Consider the following 11,679-nt stretch of genomic DNA (forward strand, 5'->3'; position numbering starts at 1 on the left):
TCATTTGTAAAAATCTGTTTAATAAATATACATCATAAAAGTACCAAAATAATTACTAACAATACATTATGTACATCATTTACAGGAGGGTAACACAAACCTTGACAGGTAGTAACTTTTCACCCCACATCACTGAAAGGCTTAACACTCCTGGCTGTTACATGTCACAGGATGCCACTGGGGTCAGTCACTCGAAGCACAATAAATATAAAATGTGGTCCTTCCATGAAATTTTTGATAACCTTCTCCAAAAACCCCACAAAGGTGAGGTTTAAAAGAAGTTTTCTCGGAATTTCAATGATCTTTCTCGTCCCCTACAAAAAGTTCACAAAAGCAACAAAATGAGGGCTGATCCTACCACAATAAGACGTTTTGGGCCAGGCAGTGTGCAGTGTGGATATAAGTACACCCTTTAAATTTTTTCTTCTTTTTTCTTTTTTTAGAAAAATAAAACTTTTTTTTGTACAAATATACAAGTCCATGTTCTTTCAGCCCCTTTGCGCTCATAACGTCAGACGCTGGCCTCCAAACACACAGTCATCATAGGGCAGCTGAAAACAAGGGGAAAAAAGACACGTTAAGCTTCCGGAGCTCTGCCAAGCTACTGGGATGGGGAGGCCACTACTGGAAATAACTCTTGGACTCCATTCTCCATAGCCCAAATATAATGAACTTTACAGGCTGAGGGAGTTTGCCTTTAATGCTTCTCTTTAAAAAAAGAGTAAGCTATTTAAAAAAAAGGGGGGGGGGCAGGTACATTCTTGGGATACTGGTTATGCACAGAAATTTGAGAGACTCATTATGTAGATAACCCCTCTGATAAGGAGCAGCTCTAGGGGCCTGGGAGGGTGAAGGGAATGGCACCTCATTAGTTAGAGCAACGAAGGAGTTCACAGACTCACCTCGTCCTCTGTGAACTCCGTGAACTCTGACTCTGTGTCATAGCTCTCCTCATCCTCACTCTCTGGCAGCATCTGAAGGTTTTCTAGTGTCAGCTGGCCCAGCTGCTGCTGTATCCGGGTGCTTGGGCGGCCCCAGGTGAGCTGGTAGGGAGAATAGCCCTGGTAGGTAACTCTGTTGACATCAGCCCCACACTTCAACAGGAGCGACACCAGGTCAGGATTCTGCAGGTCCACTGCGAGGTGAAGGGCAGTCCGGCCATTACAGGGCTCCTGAAACCAAAAGGAATTTGAGATGCTTATGGCTGCATTTGGAATTTCTGCTCACAACATAAGCATGAGGAGCCTGACTCAGTGCGTCGGAGGCAGGAAGCACCAACCTGAGCATTGACATCAGCACCCAAGGACACCAAAAGCTCCACGATGCCCAGGTAGCCATGGATAGAGGCTAAGTGTAGACACGTGTGGCCTGGAAGAACAAAAGGAAAAAAGTATAACCACCTGTTTCAACCCTCACTCCTTTCACCTATTCTTTTATGGGACAAGTAGTCATATCTTCTGAATTTTAAGAACCCACCGTCTGGGTTCTGAAAGAACGTTATAAAGGCATCCAATAGGCACTTTGCACACATATTTTCTCAACCTTCCAAATGTTAGGAGTTTAAGCTCTTGCCTGGACTCCTTAAGTTGGCCCACCTGCCCCTTCTCCACGTCACCTGCCCTCCGAGGGGGTGGGGCAGGGCAGGGAGGCAGACATACCATTGTAGTTGGTAGCCTTCAGGATGGAGTGGAGGTGCGGGGTGGTGCAGGACTGAGTCAGGACTCCCACGCTGGCCAGGCAGCCCTGCTCACAGGCAAGGTGTAGGGGGGTATTTCCTCGAAAGTCTCGGAGCTCAGGATCACAGCCAGCTCCCAGAAGTGCCTCAGCAATTTCTGGCTGGTTGGTGATCACAGCCAAGTGGAGTGGAGTCTACGAACGCAAGAGAGACCAGAGAAAGTAAGCCATGGACCAAACCCACACCCCGAGTTCCCCTCAACCCGTGTCTCCTGGTTGGGTGCTGCTCCTCCTAGACAGGGGGGTGGGGAGGGCTGGCAAATAGCAGAGGCTCCAGGTGGGTCATAAAGACCTCAACAAATCAGTGGAATTTCCTTCACTCTCTAGGATGTGGGCTGATGTGAAGTAAAAAGTGAGGGTGAATAGTGCTCAGTGGCCCTGAATTCAGAAAGGATCTGGGGTGACTCTGCTACATCAGCTACGTCCCAGGGTCAGAGAGAACCCGGGCCAGGCAAGCGGCGCACCTGCTGCAGGTTGTTCTGGAAGTTGAGGAAGGCCAGGTCTCCCTTCACCTGGCGGATCACTTCCATGGTCAGTGCCTTTTCTTCATGGATGATGGCCAAGTGCAGGAACCTGTGGGGAAGAGAGGGAAAAACCCCAAGGGTGGTGAGTGCACCGCGTGGGGCCCAGGGAGGCGCGGGCTGCGGGGGATTGCGCAAGGCCGGGGTTTCTGGAGGCCGAGGCCGCGGTGTTTTCCGCGAGGTTATTATGAGCTAAGTGTTCCTGGCAGGCGCCCAGGGACTTTCCGCCCCCCTCCCCCCGCGGCCCCGGCGGGCGCCGGCCAGACCGCCCCGCCCTCCCGCCAGCTCGGAACGCCCTGTACTTCCCCTCCCGGCTGCTCGGCGCCCGCCAGCGGCCAGAAACTCCCGCCCCGCCTTATGCAACCGGGGACTTCGCGTCCCCGCTGCCGCCCCGCCCCCGGCCTAGAGGACGGGTCTGGGGGGAGGGGGCGTGTGGCGACGCTGCCATCCACCAGGGCCCAGCCGCCGCCCCTCCGAGTCGGGCCGGTGCCCCGCGCGGCCCTGCAGCCCTGCAGCGTTCGGGGCGGTGCAGAAGCCCCGGGGTGCCGCGGCGCCCGCCCGGCTGCATCGCTGGTCCCCCGGCTCGGGCTCCAGGCCCGGCGCCTCCCACCCGCTGGCCGCGCGCGTCCCGCCCTCCCGACGACCCCCATCCCCGGGCCTCCGCCACTTACGAGTCCCCGTCCTCGGTGAGCTGCTGCTTCCAGGGCTCCGCGCCGCGCGGCACCTCCTGCGGCTCGAGGCGGATCTCCTGCAGCTCCTTGACCATCTGCTCGTACTCCTCGTCTTTCATGGAGTCCAGGCCGCTGTCGTGGCGGTCGTCCAGTAGCCGCTCCTTCTTCAGCCCGTCGCGGGGGCCCTCCATGGCCCACTCCTGGGGGCGCTCGGCCGCCTGGAACATGGCGCGGACGAGCTGCGGGCGCTGCTGCGGGTGCGCTGGGCCGCGGGCTGCGCGCTGCTTCCTCACTGGGGCGCTGGCGGGCGGGACGGCGGCACGGACTGGTGTGGGCTCTGCAGCGCCGCCGCGGCGCCCTATAAACGCTGGCTGGGGATTTCTCTGGGGCGGGGTCAGGCTCGGGGAATTTCCAAGCCAGTCAGACCAGAAAAAGAGAACTGGCTTCGTCCTCTGCTAGGGGGAAAAAGAAGCCTAAACCCTGAGCTGGGGTTCATCGGAGAAACTCCCTGCGATGAGCCACTGGGGTCACGGACAGGGAACTTTTTGATGAGCGTCGAGTGGCTGGAAAGTCCTTCCGACCAGGCTCCCTCCCCCCGGTACTTCCCTGCAGCCTGCACCCTGTAATCCTGTCCCTCTGCAAGTGAACCTTCTTTCCCTGGGGTTTCCCAAGATCGATTTGAATTGGGGTCGTCGGCTGCTGAGATCCCAAGGACGCCGACCTGATGGGCGGTCCCTCTTTGGGGTTTGCCAACCTGCCGGTCCTTTCCGTTTTTTGATCTTTTGAAAACGCAAGAGTGGAAATGATGGCTGGGCGTAGGGATTTGCTTTCCCCAGACTTCTAAGGGGAAGGACGCACTGTGGTTAGGGGGCTGCAGGCCGCGCCGGTGTTTCTGCCTATACCAGGCTCTTTGCAGCAAAGGAACTTTTAGCTTCGCCCCCTCCCCCCCACCCCCCCACGCACCCCCGCCAGGTAGAAGGTGTGAAAGCTTTGGAGGAGTGAAAAGCCTAAATCCTTGGAGAACTCTCAAATCACTTCCTAGGGATGAACAGCCCTGTTGACTGGGGGAGGGGCAAACGCTCCCTGTATGGGGAAACTGCTGAATAGGACCATGATTTTTTTTGTTTCCCAAGTAAAGCAAGGTGTTAATGTTTGTAGTGGTGGTTGTGGATACCTTGCAATAACAGAGTAGCTATTGTGTTCATAAGTAGCTATTCGTTTATGCTATCTGACCTACATTGTGCTGCCGCAGAAAAAGGACCGTGAGCCTACTTCTGGGCACCCAAATTCGAGGAGAACTTAGAGAAGGAAGCTGAAGAATGAGTTTAGTTAGTGCCTTAACCGCGATTGGACCTTAAGGACCACTAAGAAAGTAGTTGCCAGGCATCCTGCGGGAGGCTCAAGGCAGTCCCATCCTGCCCGCCCCTCCTTGCTCTCTTGTCCTGGGGGACAGTAGCAGTTGGACCCATTCACGCCACCTGGGTAGAAAGGGGTTTCGGCTCACTATGCTCTGGTTTCACCTGCAGAAATATAATTTATGCTCTCCACTCCACCTCCGCCTCCAAGCCTGCAAGCCATGGACTGAATTCATCTACTTGGTAGAATTGGTACAGGCAAAATAAAGCAAACTTCGGTCAGAGCTCTTCAGAATTAGTCCCAGGAGGCCTCTGTAGTTCTGCAGAGATTTCTGGTGATTATTGCAATCATCTTTACCTTGACTGGCCTTGTACTAACCAATCCTTCCCCTCTCTTCATATCTCCACCCCTCCCCTAATATTAGAGTGTAAGAAATCTGACTCGATAGAGAGAGACCAAGTATGAAGGGAAAAAAATTAAAATCAGATAGACCCTCCAGGGTAATAATGATCACATGTTACAATGAAAACTTCCCAGGGATAGACACCATTGTCTCTGCAGGTTTATGCTATGCAAATCTACAATGATTGAGGCAAGGTGAAACAGTGACTGCAATGGGACATCTCAATTCCAGGTTCTGTCTTTACTTGACTGCACATTAGTTGGAGAGGTCAGTTAACTTTTTTGTGGTATACTTAACTTTTATAATAAGATTAGATTGAATGTTACTTAAGGTCTTTTCTAGCTTAAAAGTCATATTACTTGTCTACAAATGCATGCCTAACTCTCCTTTGTAAGGGTGACCATGGCTCTTGGAAATGTCAGGGTATAAATTTTTGAAAGAATTCCAGCGCCTTATGTACCACATTGTTCTCAGAACTAATCTTGTAAGATAGATATTGTTCCTACTTCCCTAAAAAGAAACTGAAATGCATAGAAATTTACCCAGGAACCCCTTGGCAGTATATTAATCATTTGACCAAAGCAGTCTTAGTATTAACACTTTTGAAAACACGCTGTGAAAATCAGACTGACTACACTATAATTTGGAATATACTCAAAACTATTTTCTACTCCAACTGTTAGGGAAAATAAATGGTGGGTGTCCCCCGACCCCCATCTGGGGATAGTCACTTCTTTTAAACAAGTACAGAAACATCAAACTCTAAATGTCCCAATTATAGAGGATACATCAGAAGAAGATACTTGGCTTCAGGTATAAAAATGATTATAAAACATAAAAATATCTGAGGAATAAGGTTTTTTTGCACCACCTTCTATGGTTTTATATTTCTGGTAGCCTTCAGGATCTTGGTGTTTATTCCTGATTGTTTTGTGTGACACCTAGTGGTAAGAGTAAGGCACAGGCGTTCCTTGATTTGTCATAGTGCCTTTTGCAAAAATTGGGAGGTGCGGAGCCTTGATGACTTGTCCCTACAGTGGAGATTTCCAAGGAGGTACCTATTGTTTTCCTGCAACTCTGGGAAACAGTTTTGAATAATGTGATCCAACAGGTTTTCTCCCCATCATCTATAGCGCTATATGGTTTAAGTCAACAAACATTACAACGTGGGTGAAAAAGAATATACACTTGGAAATTAGAACCATGAGCAGACTGGGCAGAAGACAACAAGAGGGTCTGGTTTTGATTTAGAAAGACCTTTATGGGCCAGGAGTTGTGGCTCACTGCTGTAATTTCAGCACTTTGGGTTGCTGAAGCAGGAGGATTGCTTGCCACCCAGGAGTTGGAGACCAGCCTGGGCAACAAGGCTAAACTCTTGTCTCTACAAAAAATATAATTAGCAGAGTGTGGTGGCAGGTGCCTGTAGTCCCAGCTACTCCAGAGGCAGAAGTGGGAGAATCGCTTGAGCCTGGGAGATGGAGTTTGTAGTGAGCCATGATGGCACAACTGCACTCCAGCTTGAGCAACAGACTGAGACCCTGTCTCAAAAAGAAAAAAAAAGAAAAAGAAAGACCTTTATGGACCCTTCAGCACTCAGATTTTTCTCCTCCTCATTGTCAAACATTCTAGCGAACATAACCGTTAAAAAAAATGTTAAAACTGTAGGCTGTGCGCAGTGGCTCATGCCTATAATCTCAGCACTTTGGGAGGCTGAGGCAGGTGGATCATGAGGTCAGGAGTTCGAGACCAGCCTGGCCAACATGATGAAACCCCATCTCTACTAAAGATACAAGAAATTAGTTGGGTGTGGTGGTGCAGATGCTGCTTAGGAGGCTGAGGCAGGAGAATCACTTGAACCGAGGAGGCAGAGGTTGCAGTGAGCCGAGATTGTGCCATTGCACGCCAGCCTGGGCAACAGGGTGAGACTCTGTCTCAAAAAACAAAACAAAACAAAAAACTTTAGATAACTGATTTTTAATGTTATTTGGCCTTTTTAATGCATAAGGCAAAATAATAAGTTACACCTCAAAGCTGCTTTGTATTTTGGCCCAGGACACAGCCGTAGGAAATGACAGGATGGCCAGTGATGCTCCAGGAGCACCCCCATGGGAAAAGGAGCATCGCCAGGGCCTGGTTTGACTGCAGGCACTTCAGGCACTCCTCCTGCATGGAACAAGCACAGTATGGACAAAACCTATTGCCTGAAGTGCCATGGAGAGAGTCTACAAGTTCAGCCAGGTGGTCCAAAATCCTCAGGGCAGGGTGGCCTGTGTCAACTGGCCTGGCCAATTAAAACTAAAGTGTTTTGGCTACAGCAAATTCAACTCTGGAATCAGGCTACCCATTGCTCAGTGCAGCTAGGCTGGAAGAAAGACGAGCCATGACAGAGTTCCTGAAGAGCAAGGCAGGTGCACTCCCGACTGGCAGCCCCACTGTGAAATTCTGAATATTCTGCTTTCAGTCTCAGGTTGTCTTCTTTCTTGCTGTCGTGGTAGCAACTGTCTGCATCCTCTTCAGAACATGGAGCCCCCAAGCTATGGATCTTTTCCCATAGAAAAACAAGGCTGGGGGCGGTGGCTCCGACCTATAATCCCAGCACTTTGGGAGGCTGAGGCGAGCGGATCACCTGAGGTCAGGAGTTCAAGACCAGCCCGACCAACATGGTGAAACCCCGTCTCTACTCAAAATACAAAAATTAGCCAGGCATGATGGCACATGCCTGTAATCCCAGCTACTCGGGAGGCTGAGGCAGGAGAATCACTTGACCCTGGGAGGTGGAGGTTGCAGTGAGCTGAGATCGTGCCATTGCACTCCTGCCTGGGCGGCAGAGAGAGACTCTGTCTCAATTAAAAAAAAAAAAAAAAAAAAAAGGAAAAACAGCTGTCAGAACCTTCATTTGTAGTGAAGTGAAAATAAGACCGTCAAATCCTTAATGTGTTTCCTTTGCTACAAATTCTGCAATTTAATGGAGATCAAAGCTTTAAAGGATCTCAAACTCAAATACTTACGCATAGGGAGCAGGCAGATTTCACAGATGAGTGAAACAGACCATTTGAGTCCGAAAGGAGTGGGGTCTCCAACAGCTTAGGTCAGGGTGTGTACTTCCCTCATACTTAGCTCAGACAACTTTTGGCATGTAGCACCTTCAGTTCAGTAGTGACCTTCTATTGTTAAAGAAATAAAAAAAATTGGCCCAGCTCCGTGGCTCATGCCTGCAATCCCAACACTTTGAGAGGGTGAGGCAGGAGGATCCCTTGCGTCTAGGAGTTTGAGACCAGCCTGGGCAACATAGTGAGACCCCATTGCTATAAAAATAAAAATAAAAATAAAAAAATTAACCAGGTGTGGTGGCATACACCTGTAGTCGCACCTACTTGGGAGACTGAGGTGGGAGGATTGCTTGAACCTGGGACGTTGAGGCTACAGTGGGCCATGACTGTGTCACTGAGCTCCAGCCTCAGCAAAAGAGTGAGACCTTGCCTCAAACAAACATAAAAACATTATGAAAACTAAACACAATGCATTTCTGCATCTATTGGCTAAACAGAGCCTATAAGCTCCGAGTTTACAACCTCTTTTTCAGCCAAGGTATGATGTTTTAATTGTGCTTTGCAAGAGGCACAACCTTCTGCTCTTGGCATCATGGGTTCTCTGCTCCTGTGTAATAGGAGACTGGGACAGTGTGTCCATCCATGATGCGCAGGGCTGCTCCTGCCAGGCAGGGTTAGAATTAGGGGCTCTAACCTCTGAAAAGTGAATTTTTCCTCTCTCAAACCAAGTATTTATTTGTTTTGTTTGTTTGTTTTTGAGACAAACCAAGAGTTTTGCTCTTGTTGCCCAGGCTGGAGAGCAATGATGTGATCTTGGCTCACTGCAACCTCTGCCTCCTGGGTTCAAGTGATTCTCCTGCCTCAGCCTCCTGAGTAGCTGGGATTGCAGGCACCCGCCACCATGCCCGGCTCATTTTTTGTATTTTGGGTAGAGACAGGGTTTCACTATGTTGGCTAGGCTGGTCTCAAACTCCTGACCTCAGGTGATCTACCCGCCTTGGCCTCTGAAAGTGCTGGGATTACAGGTGTGAGCCACCATGCCCGGCCTGTTTGTGTTTTTGAGACAAGGTCTTGCTGTGTCACCTAGGCTGGAGTGCTGTGGCATGATCACAGCTCGCTGTAGCCTTAATCACCTGGGCTCAAGCAATTCTCCCACCTCAGTCTCCCATGCAGTGGGACCACAGGCACATGCCACTGTGCCTGGCTAATTTTTTTTGAGACAGAATTTCATTCTTGTCACCCAGGCTGGAGTGCAATGGTGCAATCTTGGCTCACTGCAACTTCTGCCTACCAGGTTCAGACGATTCTCCTGCCTCAGCCCCCTAAGTAGCAGGGATTACAGGAGCCTGCCACCATGCCCAGCTAATTTTTTGTATTTTTAGTAGAGACAGGGTTTCACTGTGTTGACCAGGCTGGTCTCAAACTGTTTACTTCAAGTGATCTGCCTGCCTCGGCCTCCCAAAGTGCTGGGATTACAGGCATGAGCCACCACACCTGGCCGTGCCTGGCTAATTTTTTAATTTTTTGTAGAGATGGGTCTCCCTGTGTTGCCCAGGCTGGTTTTGAGCTCCTGGGTCCGAGCGATCCGCCCATCTTCACTTTCAAAAGTGCTGGGATTACAGGTGTGAGCCACCGCACCCTGCCCCAAAGCAATTTTTAAATGCTACAGTGTAAAATAAGCATAATAAGTCCAACAAAGTTCTGATTTTTCTCACAATGACTACTTAACGTTGTTTTAAGCAATCAGATGACTTCACTAAACATCTCCTGAGGTGTGCCTACTCTGCTGGTGCCCTAACTGCATGCCCATCTGGTTCTTGGGTAACCTGCTGCGAGGGAAGGAGGAGGCCTGCACGTGTCACCCGTGGCCAAAATTACTGGCTCTCCCTTTTCGTGGCTTGTTGGCAGTAACCAAGTAATATTTATAGGTGTGTAGCATTGTTCATGGTCTGTTGTGTTCAGGGAGAAGTAGTTGGATCAGGAAGGTGGTAAAGGCTTAAGGCAGTTTCCCCTGCATGCCGATGTATTTGCTATTTTGTCTTGGGTGTAAATTCATTCTGAGTTTAGTCAGGGTATGAGGATACTTAGCACTAGGGAACTTCCACACAAGAGCCTGGTACTTGGCAGGGGATGAGACATAAATGATATGGGGCCCTTGTTCTTTGGCACTGAAATTAGGTGAGGAGCTCATGATCCTTCTCAGAGGGGGCCTAAGCTGTATCCACCAATGGAAACCACATGGAGAGGTAGACCCTTTCCCCCCTACAGTCTAAGGTCTTGGGAATCGTTTAGGAAAAAGGAAAACAGAATCAGAGCTGCTAAGAGATAGATTCATATTACAGAGTAAGGATTTAGGAAGCTTGTTCCTGAGCCCTTTCTTGTAAGTGCTAAAATAATGCTTTTCTCAGACTTCCTTTTAGAGCCTCTATTATCTGGAGTAAAACCCCAGAGTGCTTGGATGAGTATTAGAAATTGAGATTTGTCTCTGAGGCTATTAGTGGGGAACGGTACCACAAAAATATAGTTTCTGAAAGTTTTTCTTAGGTTGATTTTTTTTTTTTTGAGACAAGATCTCACTCTGTCACCCATGATGGGGTGCAGTGGCACAATTATGGCTCACTGCAGTCTTGACCTTCTGGGCCCAAGTAATCCTCCTGCCTTAGCCTCCCATGCAGCTGGGATTACAGACATGTGCTACCACACCTGGCTAATTTTTGTATTTTTAGTAGACACGGGGTTTTGCCATGTTGGCCAGGATGGTCTCCAACTCCTGATCTGAGGTGATCCACCTGCCTCAGCTTCCCAAAGTGCTGGGATTATAGGCGTAAGCCACCACGCCTAGCCTGGCCAGGTTTGTTTGTTTATTTATTTATTTATTTTAACACAGAGTCTCGCTCTGCTCCCCAGGCTAGAGTGCAGTGGTGTGATCTTGGCTCACTGCAACCTCCGCCTCCTGGATTCCAGTGATTCTCATGTCTCAGCCTCCCTAGTAACTGGGACTACAGGCGCCTATCACCACGTCTAGCTTATTTTTGTATTATTTGTAGAGATGGGGGGTTTTGCCATGTTGGCCAGGCTGGTCTTGAACTCCTGACCTCAAGTGATCCGTCCACCTTGGCCTCCCAAAATCTGGGATTACAGGCGTGAGCCACCATGCTCAGCCTATTTTTTTCTTTTCTTTTTTTTTCTTTTCTTTTTTTTTTTGAGATGTTGTCTCACTCTGTTGCCAAGCTGGAGTGCAGTGGCGTGATCTTGGCTCACTGCCATCTCCGCCTCCCAGGTTCAAGTGGTTCTCCTACTTCAGCCTCCTGAGTAGCTGGAATTATAGGCACGCACCATCATTCCCAGCTAATTTTTGTATTTTTAGTAGGGACAAGGTTTCACAAGGTTGGCCAGGATGGTCTCGATCTCCTGACTTCGTGATCTGCCTGCCTCAGCCTCTCAAAGTGTTGGGATTACAGGCGTGAGCCACTGTGTCCGGCCGCCCGGCCTATTTTTAACCACTGAAAGCAAATGAGAAACAGAGTGAGAAGGATCACAAATAGAAGCCATGAGCAGAAGAAAAGGGGAGAAATTGGCCTGGAACATTTTTTCTTTGTTACCAGGTGTCAGCTGTCAGAGTCCAGTCCCATGACTGTGACATAGTCCATTTGGATAAGCCACTTAGCTTGGCTTAGGAATATTCATCATTTCCTATATCCCAGGGCTGTTCATAGGCTAACGTGTAGTGATTATTTGGCCAAAAACACTGATATTTTCAGAAAGTGAAGCAGATTAATGCATCACCAAATCTTTAAATGCTAATATTTGAAAATTGGGCCAGTTTGGAAGAGTGTGAGAAAAGAGGGATGGGGTGCCCCTGTACTCCTTGATTGAAACTCAAGAGGCTAGGTGGAAATGGGTGAGGTTGACAGCACAGGTATGGGTTTTGCTAGAAATCTAAA

General features: G+C 49.3%; 1 protein-coding gene across 1 annotated transcript; it reads right to left on the reverse strand.

The window, feature by feature from the left end:
• NFKBIA (NFKB inhibitor alpha) lies at window positions 1-6,224 on the reverse strand. The gene is made up of 6 exons (XM_522823.8): window positions 2,927-6,224; window positions 2,199-2,307; window positions 1,659-1,869; window positions 1,280-1,368; window positions 903-1,172; window positions 1-551 (listed from the first exon to the last, which is right to left on the reverse strand). The coding sequence occupies exons 1-6, from the start codon at window positions 3,151-3,153 to the stop codon at window positions 504-506; spliced, it is 954 nt and encodes a 317-aa protein (XP_522823.2). The 5' UTR covers window positions 3,154-6,224; the 3' UTR covers window positions 1-503.
• Between the last annotated feature and the right edge of the window lie 5,455 nt (window positions 6,225-11,679).

This window comes from Pan troglodytes, chromosome 15 (genome assembly GCF_028858775.2).
Source record: "Pan troglodytes isolate AG18354 chromosome 15, NHGRI_mPanTro3-v2.0_pri, whole genome shotgun sequence".
Lineage (NCBI taxonomy): Eukaryota > Metazoa > Chordata > Mammalia > Primates > Hominidae > Pan > Pan troglodytes.